This window comes from Oryctolagus cuniculus, chromosome 2 (genome assembly GCF_964237555.1).
Source record: "Oryctolagus cuniculus chromosome 2, mOryCun1.1, whole genome shotgun sequence".
In the NCBI taxonomy this organism is placed as follows: Eukaryota; Metazoa; Chordata; class Mammalia; order Lagomorpha; family Leporidae; genus Oryctolagus; species Oryctolagus cuniculus.
The window spans coordinates 72,058,783-72,077,402 of record NC_091433.1 but is presented as its reverse complement, the minus strand read 5'-3'; the positions used below and the strand labels follow the sequence as shown (position 1 = coordinate 72,077,402).

Sequence of the window (18,620 nt, the reverse complement as noted above, 5' to 3'; positions counted from 1 at the left end):
AAAGCATCTATCAAGGGACAGCACAGGAAACAGCAGTTTCTCAGAAGGAAACCCAGAAAAAAAAAATACACACACACACATAAACACATTCTGCAGTACTTTGAGGATACTAAACTTCCCTTCCATGGGACATACGACATGCATAAAGAATCTACTACATTGGATCAATCTTGGTTGAACTAGCTACTAGTTAAGCAATAAGCCCATATTAAATCTGTAAAAATACTCAGTGAATATTTTATTCAATAGAAAACCAAAGGATAAGACAGAAACAAAAATTCTGGTCATTTGCAGTATCTATCAGCTTTCAATTTGGCTCTCCTGTGAAACAAAGACAAATAACAAAAAACTGTTTAAACAAAGACAAAAAAGAATCAATGTATAACATACCATTCTCACAGTCAAATGCTATTACATATGAAACTGATGCTTACAAACTATGTGTTCAATTTTGGTTATATTACTAATAATCATCAAAGCATTTTAACATTTTAAATTTCAACTTTATTTCTATAAAACATAGGTCTAGTCTTATTAAAGTTACTTCCTAATATTAAACAAAGGTTGCCTAGGATTTTTTCAATTCACAATTTTAATTACTACTGCTTTTAAGTATGCTCTAAATTTCTATTTAAAAGGGTGTCAATGCTTATTTTTTGCAATGCAATATATTTACATCTGATAAATTTCCAGAAAAGAGATTATGTTTTAGAGTCTCTATTGTGATTGTGTTTTATAGCCTCTTAATTTTTAAAAAATTTCTTAAAGATATTGGTCAGCTGGAAAAAAATGAAATGTTTACATTGTTTACTGACTTTGAGTAGGAACTGTATCAACTAGTAAATAGGAAATATATGATTAAGTATTGCCTTTTACAAATAATGTAAGGAAAGGTTAAGAGTAATTTAATAATAATCTGGAATTTGATTTAGCTGTAAACTCAACACAGCTAAATGCCTCTGCCTATTTTTCTAGGTTGAGAACCTAGTATATTACTTACCTAAATACGAATAATGGTAAATACTAATAATGTGCTATGACAAATATTCAGTACACTTCTGAATCTAACTTAATAAAATCACTTCAATGTCTCTTATTTAACTTTTATGCTTAGTCATTTTTAAAACTGATCTATTATTGCCTGATGTCTAGGAACCTGAGCCACTCTAACAGAAGGCACATGATTTTAATTAGTCAAACTTTCTAACAGTTAGAAAAAGATGAAATTTATGAAGTAGTTTCAATCAAACCTCAATTTCCTACAAAAAGGTATTAGTACTGAAAATCTTGTTACAGAATTTAGATATCCTTTTTTGGTAATCATTTCCCAGAATTGTAATTTTCTCTCTAGGTAATATTATTATACACACACATTATAAATTAAGACAAAAAACTGAAAATCATAATAATTTAAGAAGAAAAAAATTTTACATGCCAGGTCCTACTAATGAAAATAGTTGGAAATGAGTAAGTTGATAACCACCTGTCCAGAAGTGTCTCATGTAAAAATCCATCTTTCCGAGCCTTTTTAAGGATTTTACTATCTTCTTTGCTTATTTTAAGTTTGTGATCTTGAAAGCTCTGAAATTTCTTCCTGTAAAGAAAATGTCTTTGTTGAAAAATACTTCAAATTTTGATTATAGATGTTTAATGATGAATTTACAAATACTGTTACTCTTTTCATTTATTTAAAAATTGTAATTGTATTTAATTATATCTTTTCAATTACAAAGATGACCTGTGTGATTCAACACACAGAGGGCTGTTGTCTGGCAGTTCTACAAAACCCCCTTACCCTGGGGAATGTTTGCTGGAGTCCCCATGTCCTGGTCATGCAACATCATCTGGTTGGCCTTACAGCCATTCTAAGAATGAACCCTGAGAACTGACTATCCCAGTGACTGTAGCTTTCACAGCCAGTGGGATAATTAGGAAAACTGGAATCACCAGAAAAGTGAAGCATTCAGCTCAGAGCTCTGTGTTGAAGTCTGTATTATGCTGTCCCTCTTTGTGCCTTTCAGGCATATTATTTTAAAAATGTTTTGAGAAGCACTTCACTGTCAAATCTGTAAGTCTAACAGGAGAAGCATACATACACATAGTTGATTTCACACTGTTTTACATTTCCTTTGTCCTCTTCTGGGATGTCATCTTTTTTCTTGGTTTCCCTTTCAGCACAGGACCTAATCTGGTATTAGAGATGAGAAGCCAAGAGTTTAAACATTTTTGTTCCATCTTCCCTGCTTTACTCATTATACTAACCATTCTAGGTGACTGCTTATGCAAAAGAAGAAAACAACCAACTTAGCAATTACATTCAGATAAAACCAGGTTCTGGACACATGGTTTTGTTTTTATGAATGCATAGTTTATATGAATAACTGTTATTTGAAACATATTTGTTTTACTATACTCCTCAAACAAAGTGTGTTTTTTTTTTTTTTTTTTAACAAACTGAAGTTTTCTGGCAATCCGGTGTTGAGCCAATCTATTAGTGTCATTTTTCCAACAGTGCAGATAATTGTTAGGCTTTTTCAGCAATAAAATAAATTTCAATAAAAATTGAAATACATACATTATGGGATAGGTGTTTTCCCTACTAGTTAAATGCCTATCTCTTACAGTGAAGTACATGGGTTTGATTTCTGGCTCTGCCTCCTGACTCCAGTTTCCTATAGTGTGATCCCTGGGAGGCAGGGGTGACAGCTCAAGTAACTGAGTTCTGTTACCCAAATGAGACCTTGTAACTTGCTTCAGCCATTGTCCAATACTGGTTATTATAGGCACTTCTGGAGTAAACCAGTGGATGGGACCTCTCATTATGTCTGCCTGTGATTCTCAAATAAATTAAAATAAAATTAAAAAGAAAAATGCATGCATACCAGTTTTTTAGACACAATGATATCATATACAATAGTCAACAGTCACTATAAACATAGCTCTCATTTGCACTGGACATCTACAACTGTGTGATTTGCTTTATTATGCACAGCATTTGATTTACTGTGGTGTCTGGAACAAAACCTGAAATGTATTAATTCTCTACATGCCTTCTATTAGAAACACTAAAAATTATTTGAAAGCTATTTTACAGATACTTCTGAGCAATTAAGCAATAATTTCATTAACTTAATGCTGGCCTCAAAATAAACACACCAGAGTCAAGAGAGAAGGTACATAATGGTCATTTTATCTGATTCATAGCTTAATAGCTATTTTTACTTAGCACAGTTACCAAATAAATACATAAAATTTTTAATAACAATTTGTTTTTACTTAATTGACATCTACCACCTTTAAATTTGCCTTATAACCAAGTATTGACAGATATTTACTATCATATGCCACAGATTAATTGAATATAGAACAATACAATCAAGTGTGGAATTAGGAGGTTTTTTTTTTAAAGATTTATTTATTTAGAGAGGGAGAGGTGAGAGACAAGAGATCTTCTATCTACTGGTTCATTTCCCAAATGGCCACGATGGCCAGAGCTGGGCTGGTCTGGGTCTCCCATATGGTTGCAGGGGCGTAAGCACTTGGGCCATCTTCTGCTGCCTTCCCAGGCACATTAGCAGGGAGCTGGATTGGAAGTGGAGCAGCCATGATTGGAAAGGATGCACATATGGGATGCTGGCATCACAGGTGGTGGCTTTACCTACCATATCACAGCACCAGCCCTGGAACTAGAAGTTTGTAACCTAAAGGACTCAAGTCTGCAAAGTGATCTCTGTGGCTCATTGCTGAGAAAGTGATGACCAATAGGATCTTTGTGCCAATGACATGTATGATTTATGAGACAATTCTGGTTCCAAAATTCAGGGGCCAATGATGTGGCATAATGGGTGAAGCTGCTGCCTATGATGCTAGCATCCCATATAGGTGCTGGTTCATCTCTCACCTGCTCCTTCTGATCTGGCTCCCTGTTAATGGCCTGGGGAAAAACAGAAGATGGGTTAAGTGTTTGGGTCCCTGCCACTCATGTGGGAGACCTGGATGGCCTGGCCCAGCATGGGCTGTTGCAACCATCTGGGGAGTGAATCCGGGGATAAAGAGTCTCTCTTCTTCTATCTGTAACTCTTTCAAAATAAATCAATAGATCTTTTTTTTAAAAGAAGAAATCTTCATGAAAAATAATTTAAACACATCTTGGTGTCTGTCATTGAAAATCAAGTGGCTTCTGTAAGAATCAAGCCTTATAGGTCTTCACCAGGGGCTGGCACTGTGGCATAATGGGTAAAGCCACTACCTGCAGTGCTGGCAACCCATATGGGTGCTGGTTCAAGTCCTGGCTGCTCCACTTCTGATCCAGCTCTCTGCTATGGCCTGGGAAAGCAGTGGAAGAAGACCCAAGTCCTTGGGTCCCTGCACCTGCTTGGAGACCCAGAAGAAATTCGTGGCTTCTGGCTTTGGATTGGAACAGCTCCAGCCGTTGCAGCCAATTGGCGAGTGAACCAGCGAATGGAAGACCTTTCTCTCTCTCCTTCTCTCTTTGTGTAACTCTTGACTTTCAACTAAATAAATAAATCTTTAAAAAAAAAAAAGTCTTCACCAGATTTCAGTTAATTTACCTGATGCACCCAAGTAATCTTAAAAGTTTTATTTAGAATTTCATCTTGATATGAAGATGTCCGTGTAATTTTTATAATGAAGTCAAACAAAGAGTAGGACTAGGGAATTTGGCCTGGAATAAGGAATATTCATAACCAGCTTAGTGATTAATAGAAAAAAAAAGTTTTATGTACTTCATATTTGTCCTCATGTAAAGATGACTTATGCTTCTTCCTAAAAAGATCAAAACTTTGAAGGCTAAAGCTTTAGAAGCTCTGTTATGACTTTTATGTTTTATACAGGGACTAGTCTCACGTATGCTTAATTAGCAAACCAAGCAAAACAACCTAGTAACTTTCTCATACATGCTGGCTGGAGTGTAGTTCAGTACAACCTCTGTGAAATGGCCAGTCTCTAACCAAATCAGAAATACATATTCCCCTTGAGCCTATAATTCCGTTTCTGGAAATTTACATTCAGATACACTTACACACCTACAAAACAATGCACATTCATAGTTACATACTGCAGCGCTGCTTAGAAGCACAAAAGCCTAGAAACAACCCACATTTCCATAGACAGAAACTGATTAAATTATGGCACATATCTAAAATGGAATAGAATGCAGCTATGACTGAGAAACAGCAGAAGAGCAAACATTCCACATATACTGTGGGAGGAAGTCCCCAAGATATAATATGAAGGAAAAAAGCCAAGGTTTAGAAGAATGTGTACAAGAGGTCATCTTTAGTGTAAAAAATAGAAATTATAAACATATTCTCCTGTTGATAAGAAAGCTAAACAAGAAACAAGAGGAAGGATGTGGACAGGACAGATGGGAGATAGGAGATCAGGTGGATGGCAGACACATTCACATCAATGCATATTTTTATTTAAAATATTTGTGCTGTGTGAACAAATTATATATTTACAAAATTAAAATTTAATTTCAACAAACAGAAAACATAGACCTAAAAAGCAGAACTACTCACAAAAAGATATTAACACATGGGGACCAAGGTAGTTCATGAATGCAGTAATTTCTTGACCACACTGTGTTAACAAGCTGTAAGTTATGGAATTTATAATTGAAAACAAAGCCTACTTGGAACACCATATTATTAAGCTATTAATTAAATCTTTAGGGATAGTAAATGGCTAGTCAATATTTTAGAGAGATGTCATATGTTAAAATGTCATGATTACCTTTATCATTTCTTCTTCTCCAGCTGTTTTACTTTTTGCTTCTATATCACCTGCTTCATTGCATCTAATAAAGCAGCTATTTGAGGCCAATAAAGCCATTTTCCCCTAAAAATAGCAAAAAATAGATCTATAAGAACACCTGCAGAAGAAATCTTAAGTCTTTAGATAAATTAACTTTCCCTTCCAGATTCTAAAAATCAAGAATAATAATTTGGAGAAAACCTGGAAAACAAAAACAAATAGAAAATAAAATTACCTATAATCTTACGACTTCAGGATTACCATAATAAACATTTTTGGTATATTCTTTTAGTAGACTAAAATCTAGCCATATGAAATATAATTGTTTCCTAGAAGGCCTTAAAATATTTATTGAGGGGGCAGGTGCTGTGGTGCAGGTTAATCCTCTGCCTGTGGTTCTGGCCATTTGGGGAATGAACCAGTGGATGGAAGCTTGGTCTCTGTTTCTCCCTCTCTCTAACTCTGCCTCTCAAATAAATAATCTTTAAAAAAAAAAAACGCTGCTCTCACTGGGTTGTGGCCAGAATTGGAAAATCACTGAGGCAATGTGTGTAAGTAATCATCTCCTTTACGGATATTGGCTGGTTAACATTTTGGGAAAACACTGTTGGTTCTATTTTGAATATGTTATTGAATTTTTCCATAGGTGCTGCTCAACTATTCAGCCTCTCTTCCACTTGGTTCATTGTTCTACTTGGTGCCAAGTGGTCTCAATTTTGATATATCATTTATTTTCTGGAAACTATTTAGCTCTTGGATATTTTGTTAAGTCTATTGCTTAGAGAAAAAGGAAATTATGTATCCTGAACAACAAAGACTTAACAAACAACCATATGTTAGAACAGCTTATTAAAATTATTAAAAATTAATAAATATACTATCTTCATCTTTTTTTTATACCCAAACGATCTTTTTGTACATTATTTGCTTATAGAGTTTCCTGTGAAATGACAGGCTTTTAGGAATATATTTATTTCAATGAACCATTACCATAATTTACTATTTTATGTAGAAATTGTCAAAACTTGGCCTAGCTTGCTCCACTGTCTTCCTAACACAGTCTCTAATGTTTATGGAAGAACTAATGATTACCACTAATAAGATACTCCTGAATTAGTGTGTCTAATGAGACTTGAAACTGGCTACCATCTAGAGTCCTGGTTCTTTAAAGAAAGTAAGAGAGAGCCACATGCTGGCACCAAGAATGTATGGAAACAATGGTAGGAAAAAGCAATACTGATATTTTTGCTGCACTATTTTTTGAGATTTTTTTTAGATTTATTTTTAAGATTTTGAGATTTATTTATTTGAGAGGCAGAGTTACAGAGAATAGATACACACACACACACAGAGGTTTCCATCTGCTGGTTTACTCCCCAAATGGCTGCAATGGCTGGAGCTGGGCTGATCCAAAGCCAGGAGCCAGAAGCTACTTCCGGATTTCCCATGTTAGTGCAGAGGCCCAAGTACTTGGGCCATCCTCTGCTGATTTCCCAGGCCATTAGCAGAGAACTGGATTGGAAGTAGAGCAGCCAGGACTCAAACTGGCACCCACATGAGATGGTGGTGCTGCAGGTAGGGGTTTAACCTACTATGTCACAGGGCTGGCCCCATGAGATCTTTTTAAGGTTATGAAATTATACTGAGTGTTGCCAATTTAATGTATCATATTCATCCTTTTTATTTATTTTGGTTTCCTTTGGAAAACATACTTTCATAGACAACGACTTTTACTAAGAAGCTCTTGTAAACAAAAACAAAACTTACATCTTGAAAGACTGGTTCCCACTGTTCTCTTGGTCCAATTGCATCTGAACGCCCGACAACAAGTCCATCTGAATTTATACCAAGATATTTTCCATAGCCAGATTTCAGGGCAATTCTTTCATAAAACAGATAAATGATAAAAACTGAGAGAAATAAAACAGAAAAACAGCATGCATATATATATGTGTGTGTGTGTGTAAACAAATATGAAACAATTTGGACATGTTCCAAGTGTTCAAAAGCAACATGTGGCTAGTTGCTATATCAGACAGTGCGGTTTTATGTATAAATGGTATTTTCTGCTTTCTAATATAAGCATTACATAATATTTTACATATTATATAGCAAACATTTTCCAAATTCATTATTTTTCAAATATAGTACTTTTAATAGGTATAAATGCTCCATTACAGTTGTGTTAAATTTTTTTCTATTATCAGCAGTTCTCTGACATCATTTCCACATACAAATTTCTTGATTTATCCTTCGAAGAGGTTCCTAGAAAGGATTTAAAAGTTTTATTTACTTTCATTTATTTGAAATGCAGAGGGAGAGAAAGAAATGGAAAGAGAGAGATCTTCCATCTTCTGATTCAACTCCCAAATGTCCTAACAGCCAGGGCTGGGCCAGGCTGAAGCCAGGAGCCTGGAACTCGATTTGGGTCTCCAACATGGGTGACAGTGACTCAAGTGCTTGAGCCATCACCTACTATTCATGATGTGTGTTATTAGCTGACAGCTGGAATCATACTAGAGCCGGGACTTAAATCCAGGCACTCCAATATGGGATGCAGGTATCCCAAGTGGCTTCTTAACTGCTGTGCCAAATGCTTTCCCACAGAAAGGAAATTACTGACGTGTATGACAACACTCATATTTTGCTGTCAAAATATTTTCCAAAAAACTGTGTCAACTTGTATTCTCATCTCATATTGGTATCTTTTTTTATCATAGAATTAAAAAAAGCACTTTATTTGCATTTTATTTATTTCATTTGTATTTTAATTAGTAGTGAGTGATTTACTTTCCTGTTTAAAATTATCTGGATAGGTTGCTTGTCCATTTCTCTACAGAGGTCTTATTGTTTGCCATTTTTCTATTGAGTCAACAGTACTGTACATATACAGGAAGAGTAAAGAAACCTATTAAGGTTATTGCAAACATTTTTCTCATTTGTCTTAATTTTTTACACTGTGCTTTCTTTATAAAGAAGTTTTTATCAACTTATTTCTTTAAGTTGATTCACTTGATTCTTTAAGTCTTTTACTATGCTTAAGGCTTTCAAGTACAATAAAATAATTATTGTGATTTTAAAAAAAAGATGATTTCCAACTTTTTACCATACCAATGTTCTGTGATACCAGAACTGACTTCATATTCTTATTGGTTAATGGAAATATATTACAAATGATTAACATGTTGAAAGAACCAACTATTAGAATACTGAAATTCCATATTATGTATAAATTTTCTACATCTACTATACAAAGGATCATTCTGCATTTTTGCATTGTAAGAACATAAAATGTCAGGTTCTAAAATGGTTGTAAAAAGAGTAAAAATTTTTTTTGTTAACTTTGTTATCATTATGTTGTATTCTCTCCTGTTATTTATTTATTTAAAAGATATATTTATTTGAAAGGCAGAGTTACAGAAAAGCAGAGGCAGAGAGAGAGAGAGAGAAATTTTCCATTTGCTGGTTCATTCCCCAAATGGCCACAGCAGCCAGTACCGGGCCAATCTGAAGCCAAGAGTCAGGAGCCAGGAGCTTCCTCTGAGTCTCCCACATGAGTGCAGGGGACCAGGCACGTGGGCCATCTTCTACTGCTTTCCTAAGCCATAGCAGAGAGCTGGATCGGAAGTGGAGCAGCCAGGTCTCGAACCGGTGCCTATATGGGATGTCTGCACTGTAGGTGGCAGCTTTTCCCACTATGCCACAGCACTGGCCCCTCTCTGCTGATTTTAGCAATCTACTAAAACTTTTAAAACAATTCATTTTTTATCTTCTTGAACGGCAGAGAGAGAGAATGCCAGCCAACAGAGATCTTCTAACCATCGATTCACCCTCCAAATGCCTGGAACAGCCAGGGCTGAGTCAAAGCTGAAGCCAGGAGCCCAGAAGTCAATCTGGGTGGCAGAGACCAAAGTACTTGAACTTTCACCTGCTGCCCTCCTACGCATTTAGCAGGAAAGTGGAACTGAAGAGGAGTTGGGACTCCAACAAAAGCATTCCAACAAGGGAAAGAGGCATCCCCAGTGGCATCTTTTACCGTTGTGGCCAAGACCTTCCCCAGTACTCCTTTCTTTGATTCTCTTATTTATGTATCTTGCCTTTGAACCAGTACAAGTTTATAGAAGGGGACTTCAAAAAATTTCTGGAAAAATGGGATTAAAAGATGTATATTCATGTATAAAAAATTTGAAATCCATGCACAGTTTTTTCATATTATGCATTTTTTGTGGACTTTCTGAAGACCACACAGATAAATGTATTTCAAAACTTTTTTGCACCATAATCATTTTATTTTCCATGTCCTTTTTGAAGTACCTTCAAGTATCACAGCAACATTAGACCAGGTTTTATCCTCTGTTTTCTTCACACCATCTTTCTGGTCTGTGACAGTATCAATATTCATTGTTTTAACTTACAAATATATTTACAGCCTACTATCACATATGGGTATAAAACATAATGTACACTTTATGTTGGAGCTTTAATTTTTTTTATATTTATTTATTTGCAAAGCAGAATTACAGAGAGGCAGAAGCAGAGAGAGAGAAAGTGAAAGTGAAAGTGTTCTCTCTGCTGGTTCACTCCCCAAATGGCTGCAATGGCTGGAGCTGGGCTGATTTGAAGCCAGGAGTCAGGAGCTATTTCTAGGTCTCCCAAAAGGGTACAGTGGGCCAAGGACTTAGGCCGTCTTCCACTGCTTTCCCAGGCATAGCAGAGAGCTAGATTGGAAGTGGAGCAGCTGGGACTTGAATCAGCACCCACATGGGGTGCCGGCACTTCAGGCTGCCGCTTTACCTCTATGCCACAGCGCTGGCCTCTAATTCTCTTCTAAAAACACAGTTACTATATATCTGATTTATATACTTAAAATATTTACTGGGCACATAATGTTAGATATTTAAAATGGCACAAAATCTATTTCTTTGGCTTTATCTACATAGATACTAGAATTTTTAGGGAATGAAATTAAATTAGGAAATAAAAAGTTATGGATCTGGCATTTTGGTGTAGCAGGTTCAATCTCCACTGCGATGTCAGCATCTCATATGGTTCAAGTCCCAGCTGCTCACTTTCCATCCAGCTCCCTGCTAATGTGCCTGGAAAAGCAGCAGAAGATGGCCCAAGTGTTTGAGTCCCTGCACCCAAGTGGGAGACCTGAAAAAAGCTCCTGGCTCCTGGCTTTGGCTCGGCCCAGCCCTGGTCATTGTGACCATTTGGGGAGTGAAATAGCGGATGGATTTCTCTCTCTGTCTCTCCTTCTCTCTCTGTAACTCTGCCCTTCCAATAAATGAAAGAATAAATCTTTAGAAAAGGGAAAAAGTTACTAATTGTAGTTCAACACAAACTTACCTTGAATCAGACAATTTGACAGCAGTAAACTGCTCTGGAGGACTGGGGCCCTCATCAACTACAGGAAAAAAAACATAGAAAATAAACTTGTCATTTGTTTTTATTTATATGTAGAGACACTCCTGGGCTTTTAAAAATGTAGCTTTTTATTCTAAAATGTAAGAACATCATGATATTCAGACACACTATAATAATATAGCATCTACAGTATCAAGATGTTTCACTGTATCATAAGTACAGTGCTAATTTACATTATAAGGGAAGTTGGCAAGATGCTTAGTTATTTCCAAGGTATTTGCTGTTTTAAAATACAGTACATAAACATGGAAGCACTGAACTTTTAAAACAGTAAATGCTTTTATTTATTGAAGGGACAGCCATTTTGACCAAAATGACTCTACTTCTTACTTTCTAATTACTTCATATCTCATTAGTGCTTTCTCTGATGGACTAGAGCATGAGAAAACTTCTAAATGTTAACTATAAAACTATGTTAATTTTGGAAAAATGTCTGAAGTTCAAACCTTTGACTTAACCAGGTTCTCTTTTTCTTTTCACTTACTATTTCAGTTGTTCGTGCTGTTTTTGATTTCCATTTGTGCTCTTCTGGAACTACATAGAATATTTCAAATGCTTATACTGGAAAAAGTAAGCTGTCAATAGTTGGTAAATATTGAGAAAGAACAAAAATGGAAGAGTCCACTGAAGAGGATCCACTTCTTTGGAATATGCTTGACTAGTCAGAATTTGGCCTCAGTCAAAGAACTTAAAATATATACTTCTAAAGGATTTTTCCATTCTGTTGCTACAACCAGATACAAACCTTCTTTATGTGGAGCTCCCAGAGTAAAAAGACCATTGTCAAGTGCATGGATATAGGTTCCTTTATCCATTTCAATAGCTATGGTTCCAGAAATGTCACCGAAGTTTGCCACTGTCCACCAAATCCCTAAAAAAAAAAATTGATATTTAACCTTTATATTTTAAATACAGTTTCTTTTTTGTTGTTGTCACAAATTTTTTAAAAACTATTTATTTTGCAGTTGCAAGAAATAAATGTATAGAGAACTCATATACCTTTTACTCTCTTCCAATGCATCTTTCCTAACTATAGTACAGTGTCAAAGCTGGGAAGCTGACATTGATAACCCATGAATCTCACTCAGATTTCACTAGTTTTACATGAACTGTGTGTTTGTGTGACAACCGTCAAAGTTAAGATCTAAGTGCTTGGGCCTCTGCCACTCACACAGGATGTATTCCAGGCTTCTTGCTTTCGCCCCGTCCAAACCTGGCTGCTGCAGCATTTCAGGGAGTGAACTGGTAGATGGAAGATCTCTCCTGATATCCATCTATCTATCTACTTACCTCTCTCTCCCCCACTCTGTCACTCTGCCTTTAAAAAAAATAAATATATGCTTATTTATACATCAAGCTCAGCAAATCCATAATGCGAGAGAAGGAGTCAAGAAAAGAAACTGCTCCTGAGCTTGCCCTCCTACCATGAAACAATGGACAGGATGGATGAGAAAACGCTTTTCAGGAATTGAGCACACACACAGCAGGACTGAGATTTCTGACAAATGCAAACAACAAGGTAACCCTCACATTCACTTTGGTTTTCTGCCTAATGGCAGTCTCTCCACTAGAGAGCAGGGACACAGAGCTCCAGAAGAACAAGAAACTACATTATAAGAAGAGGCTGAACTGACAAGGGACACTTAACAATTCTAAATGTGCATGCATCATAATATAAGTGTTTAAAACACTTTAGGCAAAAAGTGACAGAGGAAAAAAAATCCAGAACTAGAGTTGGAGATTTTAAAACAGCTGTCTCAGTAAACTGTAGAATTAGTCATAAATCAGAAATAGATTATCTGAACATCTACTGCCTCCACCAATCAATCTTCTTGCAAAGTACACAATCTTTTCAAGTGTACATGGAAATTCACCAAGAAAGTATGTTCTCTAATCACATTATGAGTTAATTGACAATAACAATTACTATGTTTCTAAGTAGAAAAACTTAAACAGCACACCTAAATAACCCATGAATCAAACAAAACAAACAAAAAAAAACCACAAGAAAAATTAAATTTTTTACCTTTTTTAAAAAAAGATTTCTTTATTTTAAAGGCAGAGTTACAGGGATAGGGAGAGGTAGAGAGCGAATCTTCCACCCACTAGTTCACTCCCCAAATGGCTGCAACGACCAGGGCTGGTCAAGGCTGGGAGCCAGGAGCTTCATCTGGGTCTCCCACGTGGGTGCAATGACCCAAGGATTTGGCTGTCCTCTGTTGCTTTCCCAGGCACATTAGCAGGGAGCTGGATTGCAAGTGGAATAGTCAGGACTTGAACATGTGCCCATATGGGAGATGCTGGAGTCACAGGAAACGGCTTTAAGAGCACTGTCTCCCCAAAACATTTTTAAAAAAAGATTTATTTATTTATTTGAAAGTCAGAGTTACACATAGAGAGAGAAGGAGAGGCAGAGAGAGCGAGAGCGAGAGCTAGAAAGAGGGAGAAAAAGAGAGAGGTCTTCCATCAGCTAGTTCACTCCCCAGTTGGCCAAAATGGCTGGAACTGCGCCAATCCAAAGCCAGGAGCTTCTTCCGGGTCTCCCATGTGGGCACAGGGGCCCAAGGTCTTGGACCATCTTCTACTGCTTTCCCAGGCCAAAGCAGAGAGCTGGATCAAAAGTGGAGCAGCCAGAACTTGAACTGGCACCCTTATGGGATGCCCACACTGCAGGCAGCGGCTTTACCCGCTACGCCACAGCACGGGCTGCCACAAAACTTTTTTAATTGAATGAAAATAAAACACGAAAATCTGTGGATGTAGCTACAGTAGGGTGAAGGAGTTCTAATCTTCCACAGTAAGGAGGTATACAATAAGAGTAAATTAAATCTATAGTAAGTTAAATGAAGAAAATAATACATCTGTTAAATGAATGAAAGAGAAAATCAGGAGAAGGTATTTAACCACTAGGCTCTGTATCCTCTTATAGGAGTATTGAATTCAATTCTTGGCTGAGGCTCCTGAATCCAGCTTCTTGCTAAAGCAAACCTGGGAGGCAGCAGTGACAGCTCACGTGGTTGAATTCCTGCAACCCACATGAGGGACCTGGACTGAGCTTCTGCTCCCAGCTTTGGACCCAGTCTAGCAAAAGCTGTTGCAGATGTTTGGGGAATGAACCAGTGGATAGGAACTTACTTTCTTTGGCTCTCTGCCTCTCAAAGGAGGGAAGGAAGGAAGGAAGGATGGCTTGAAGTCAAGTACAAGTCAGTACGAGAAAAAAGTTAATAAAATTGGAATTTATAAAGATTAACAAATTGGTAAATCTCCATCTAGATTGAATAATCCAAGAAAAAAGTTGCAAAAACACAAAATACCAATATGAGGATGAGTGAAGAGACTGCAATATAGCATCTACAGAAATTACAGGAATATTAAGAGATTTTCTGAACAATTTTATAACAGATTCACAAGGTAGATGAAATAAAAATTTTCTTAAAGATATAAATTGCCAAAAGTGAAACAATAAAAAGCTAAAAATGTCTATTAAAGAAATGTAATTGAAAATTTTACATTTTCATACAATAAAACAAAAAACAAAACTAAACAAAACTCTAAGTCCAGATATATTCCCTGGTAAATTATACCAAACATGTAAATAGAAATCTTATACAGCTAGTTCCAAATTAGGGGAAGATAGGGTGCTTACCAACTCATTTTGAGATCAGTATTATCTTAACACCAAAATCAAATAAAGACATTAGGAGAAAAGGAAACAAAAGTCCAGTTTTGCTCAACACAACTGCAAAAAGCCTGAAAAATACTAGAAATCAAATCCAGCAATAAATCAAAGGAAAACAAACACATCATAAACCAAGTGAGGTGTAGCTTAGGCATAGGAAGTTGGCTTTACAGTTGAAAATGAAACCAGGGTAATTCATTGGCAAAAGTCTTGCCATGTTATCATCTGAACAGGCATAGAAAAAACACTTGATGGAACTACACCGCTTAATAACAGCTCCCAGGAAACTAAGTGTAAAAGGAAACATCCTCATTTTGAAAGACAGGGAAGGAGAGAAAAGGAGAGGGAAGGAGGGAAAGGAGAGGGAGAGAGGGAAAGTAGGGGAAGGAGAGAGGAGGAGGGAGAGAGGAAGGGAGGGAGAGGGGGAGAGGAGGAGAGACCCTTCTTCTGGGTCTCCCACTTGGGTCATCCTCCACTGCTTTTCCCAGATGCATCAGCAGGGAGCTGGATGGGGAATGGAGCAGTAGATACTTGAACTGGCATCAACAAGGGATGCTGGTGCTGCAGGCGGTGGCTTTACTAAGTCACAATACCAGCCCCTGGTAATAAATTCTTACCTAGGAAAATATTTTAAATGAGAATTCAACACATGCTAACTTTTCTCAGAATAAAGTACTGAACTGACTCACCAACAACATCAAGTTGGGTTTCTTCATCCTCTTCTCTTTTTCTCTTCTTGTCTTTGTTCTTTTTCTTCTTACTACAGGAGATAATTTATCTGGATGAGCATATATATTGACTTATATGTTAAATATCAAAAGATGGAAGCTTATATGGGGTTTTTAAGCTATGTGTTAATTTATAAATTATTGATTTATACTGAAATACTCTTACTTATAGAATAGAGAAGTTGCTTCTGGCCCTGTGGATACTGTGTCATGGGTAAGAGCAGACTCTGGAGCCAGATTACACGGCTTTAAGTACTGATTCTGTCGATTTTTAGCTGTGATTTTTGGAAAAGGTACTTAATATCTTGGTGAGTGAATTTCCCACTTAATAAAACGAGGATAACTTAACCCAATTCTTTAGCACCATGAGGATTTAGAATTAATATGAGGGCTGTGGCATAGAGGGTAAAGCCACACCTGCAGTGCTGGCATCCCATATGGGTGCAGGTTTGAGTCCCAGTTGCTCCACTTCCGATCCAGCTCTCTGCTATGGCCTGGGAAAGCAGTAGAAGATGGCCTGACTCCTTGGGCCCCGCACCCGTGTGGGAGATCCAGAGGAGGCTCTTGGCTTCAGATAGGTGCAGCTCCAGCTGTTGTGGTCAATTAGGGAGTGGGCCATCAGATGCAAGACCTCTCTCTCTCTCTCTACCTCTCCTTCTTTCTCTATGTAACTCTTTCAAGTAAATAAATAAATCTTTAAAAATAAAAGTTAACATGTACTTCCTACATTGCTAATGGGAATTTTAGTGGAGCAGCCTCTTTGGAAAATAGTTTGGGGTTTCTAAAAATTTAAACACAGAGTTACCATAGGACTCAGCAATTCCACACCTAAAAATATATACTCAAGAAAAATGTAAAGATACAACGTAAACACTTAATAAGAATATTCATATCAGAATTATCCATAATAGCCAAAGAGTAGAAACAACTGATAAATGGACAAAATGTGTGATAACTAGACAACAGATTATTATTCAGCTACAAAACAGACCAAGTGCCAATGTATGCTACAACATGGGTGAACCTCAAGAAAATTAAGATAAATACAGGAAACCAGATAAAAAGTCCACATAAGATATGTTTCCATTTACATGAGATACGCAGAATAGGTAAATCCCTATCAACAGAAAGCAGATGACATGTTGTCAAGGAATTAGGAGAGGAGGGGACAAGGAGTGAGACTTCTTAATAGGTAAAAGGTTTCTTTTTGGGCTGATGAAAACGTTGAATAAGTAGATAGCAGTGACCCTTATAAATATACTAACTACCGAATAGTACAGTGAATTTTATGGTGCAAGAATTACATCTCGAAAATGATAAAACAGACTCTAAGGGTGATTTTAGGAAAAAATTAATATGCAAACTGCTTAGAACAATTCTTGGCACACAGAAAGTGACACATTCCTGCTGTGGCCAGTAATTACAAATAAGACACATTTATTTGCGTTTTAATCATAAAGTAACTTTTCAAAAGCTAATTCTCCACTCCGCCCGGCAAACTCAGACAGTAAAAGTTTCACATTTACTCCAGACCAGTTCTTCATGATGCCAGACCTCTAGGCAGGATTCTCAAGGGCTATGGCCTCAGTTGGCTCCTCGACACTTTCTCTACAATTCAGTCCAAATTACCCCAAACTGTTTATCTCTGTGCTCAGCTGTAAACGTTCCACATTTGTAAAAGCCGTCAACCTCGGACAAACCTACCAGTTCAAAACGAGGTGGAGATACGAGTGGACAGCTATCTTTCCCTCAAAGTTAATCACAATTCATCACCACGGGCCCTTGCATTTGGCTCTATTGACTGCACACACGTTATTTCATTCAATCTTTATAATCATTCTTTTAGAGTACATATGGACACTCAAAAACATCTGAGCTAAGCGGAAGCTCAGATATAAACCAATCCGCAGCAGACCACATCAGCTGCCTGGTGGAGACCAGACTCCAGGCCGTATTCCTACCAACACACCCTTAATCTCCATGAGATTCAGCCCAGGTCCACTCTCCGCATTTCGTTAGAAAAAAGAATGAACCAATAGTTATTTTAGGCGGAAAGGAATACAAGGTGAAAACAAATACCTACAAACACAGTTGTCCGACTTCCTGGATCAGACTAAAGCCAACCCGTCACACACAGGTCTGGAGGGGAAGCTCGGGGGACCCAAACTGTTAGCTATTGGGCTACTGGTCTCCCCCGCTCCTTCCTTCTCAGGGCATAACAACGAGGGGCCAGGGCCTCGGTGTTCCCTCTCCCCGGCCCTGTACCGGCGCGGCGAACCGAGCGGCCGCCTCCGTCCATCCAGGACACGGGGCCAGGCTCAAATTCCAGCAGACGAGAAAAGACAGCGCTCTACGGCTCCCACGGGGCTCGGGGTGGGCAGGGACACGTCAAAAAGAACCGAAGAGTTTCCCGCGCCAGAGTCAGGTCTCACCTCTTAGCCTTCGTTCCTTTGAGCACGAGTTTGGTGGACTTCACATAGGAGTATTCCGCCATGGTTCTGAAGAGCCGCCTCCGGACAAAACGTCCACACTGGAGCAGGAACGCGGGAGAAGTAACAACTCTCAGAAAGACTGCGCAACCAGCCCTCCGCTCAAAACACCGTTTGTTTTCCACCGGAAGAGAAGTTCCAACCCAGGAACTCCTATTTCCTGTTTTAATGTGAGGCGCTACGGCGGCTGCAGAGGGTCAAAATACATCAGCGTTCATGGGCGCCCTCTGGCGGAACTCTTGAATGTTAAGTCTTTGTCAAACGAGAACGCTTGGAAGGACTCGCCCTCTGGCGGATGCGGCAGCTCTCACAGCAGTGGCGGTCTGCCTTTTTTGTTCAGCTTCCTGCAGGGTCTCAGGAGGAGGTGAGGATTTGCTTAGTCACAGGGTGAAATAACCCAGTCAACCCTCCCCGTGCTTGTCTACAGCGGACCGGGCCTGACTACCTGGTGCAGCCGAATGCTGGGCCTTGGGCAAGGTTTTTTATTTTTTTATTTTTTATTTTATTTTTTTTTTAGAT

The 18,620-nt window shown here is 37.9% G+C and overlaps 1 protein-coding gene across 1 annotated transcript; it reads right to left on the bottom strand.

Moving 5' to 3' along the window:
• Window positions 1–208: 208 nt before the first annotated feature.
• On the bottom strand, window positions 209–18,317 carry FRG1 (FSHD region gene 1). The gene is made up of 9 exons (XM_002709504.5): window positions 18,045–18,317; window positions 15,574–15,644; window positions 11,951–12,076; window positions 11,128–11,185; window positions 7,546–7,660; window positions 5,758–5,862; window positions 2,097–2,188; window positions 1,484–1,594; window positions 209–321 (listed from the first exon to the last, which is right to left on the bottom strand). The coding sequence occupies exons 1-9, from the start codon at window positions 18,104–18,106 to the stop codon at window positions 285–287; spliced, it is 777 nt and encodes a 258-aa protein (XP_002709550.1). The 5' UTR covers window positions 18,107–18,317; the 3' UTR covers window positions 209–284.
• Between the last annotated feature and the right edge of the window lie 303 nt (window positions 18,318–18,620).

Bases quoted from the DNA above. Each gene is read 5' to 3' on its own strand.
- FRG1 (XM_002709504.5), bottom strand. From the start codon at position 18,106: ATGGCGGAATACTCCTATGTGAAGTCCACCAAACTCGTGCTCAAAGGA. The intron at 11,186-11,950 runs GTTTGTATCTGG...TTTTTCCTGTAG, and splicing joins GGGAGCTCCACATAAAGAAG to TTGATGAGGGCCCCAGTCCT. The intron at 7,661-11,127 runs GTAAGTTTGTGT...GTTTTATGAAAG, and splicing joins GTCAAATTGTCTGATTCAAG to AATTGCCCTGAAATCTGGCT.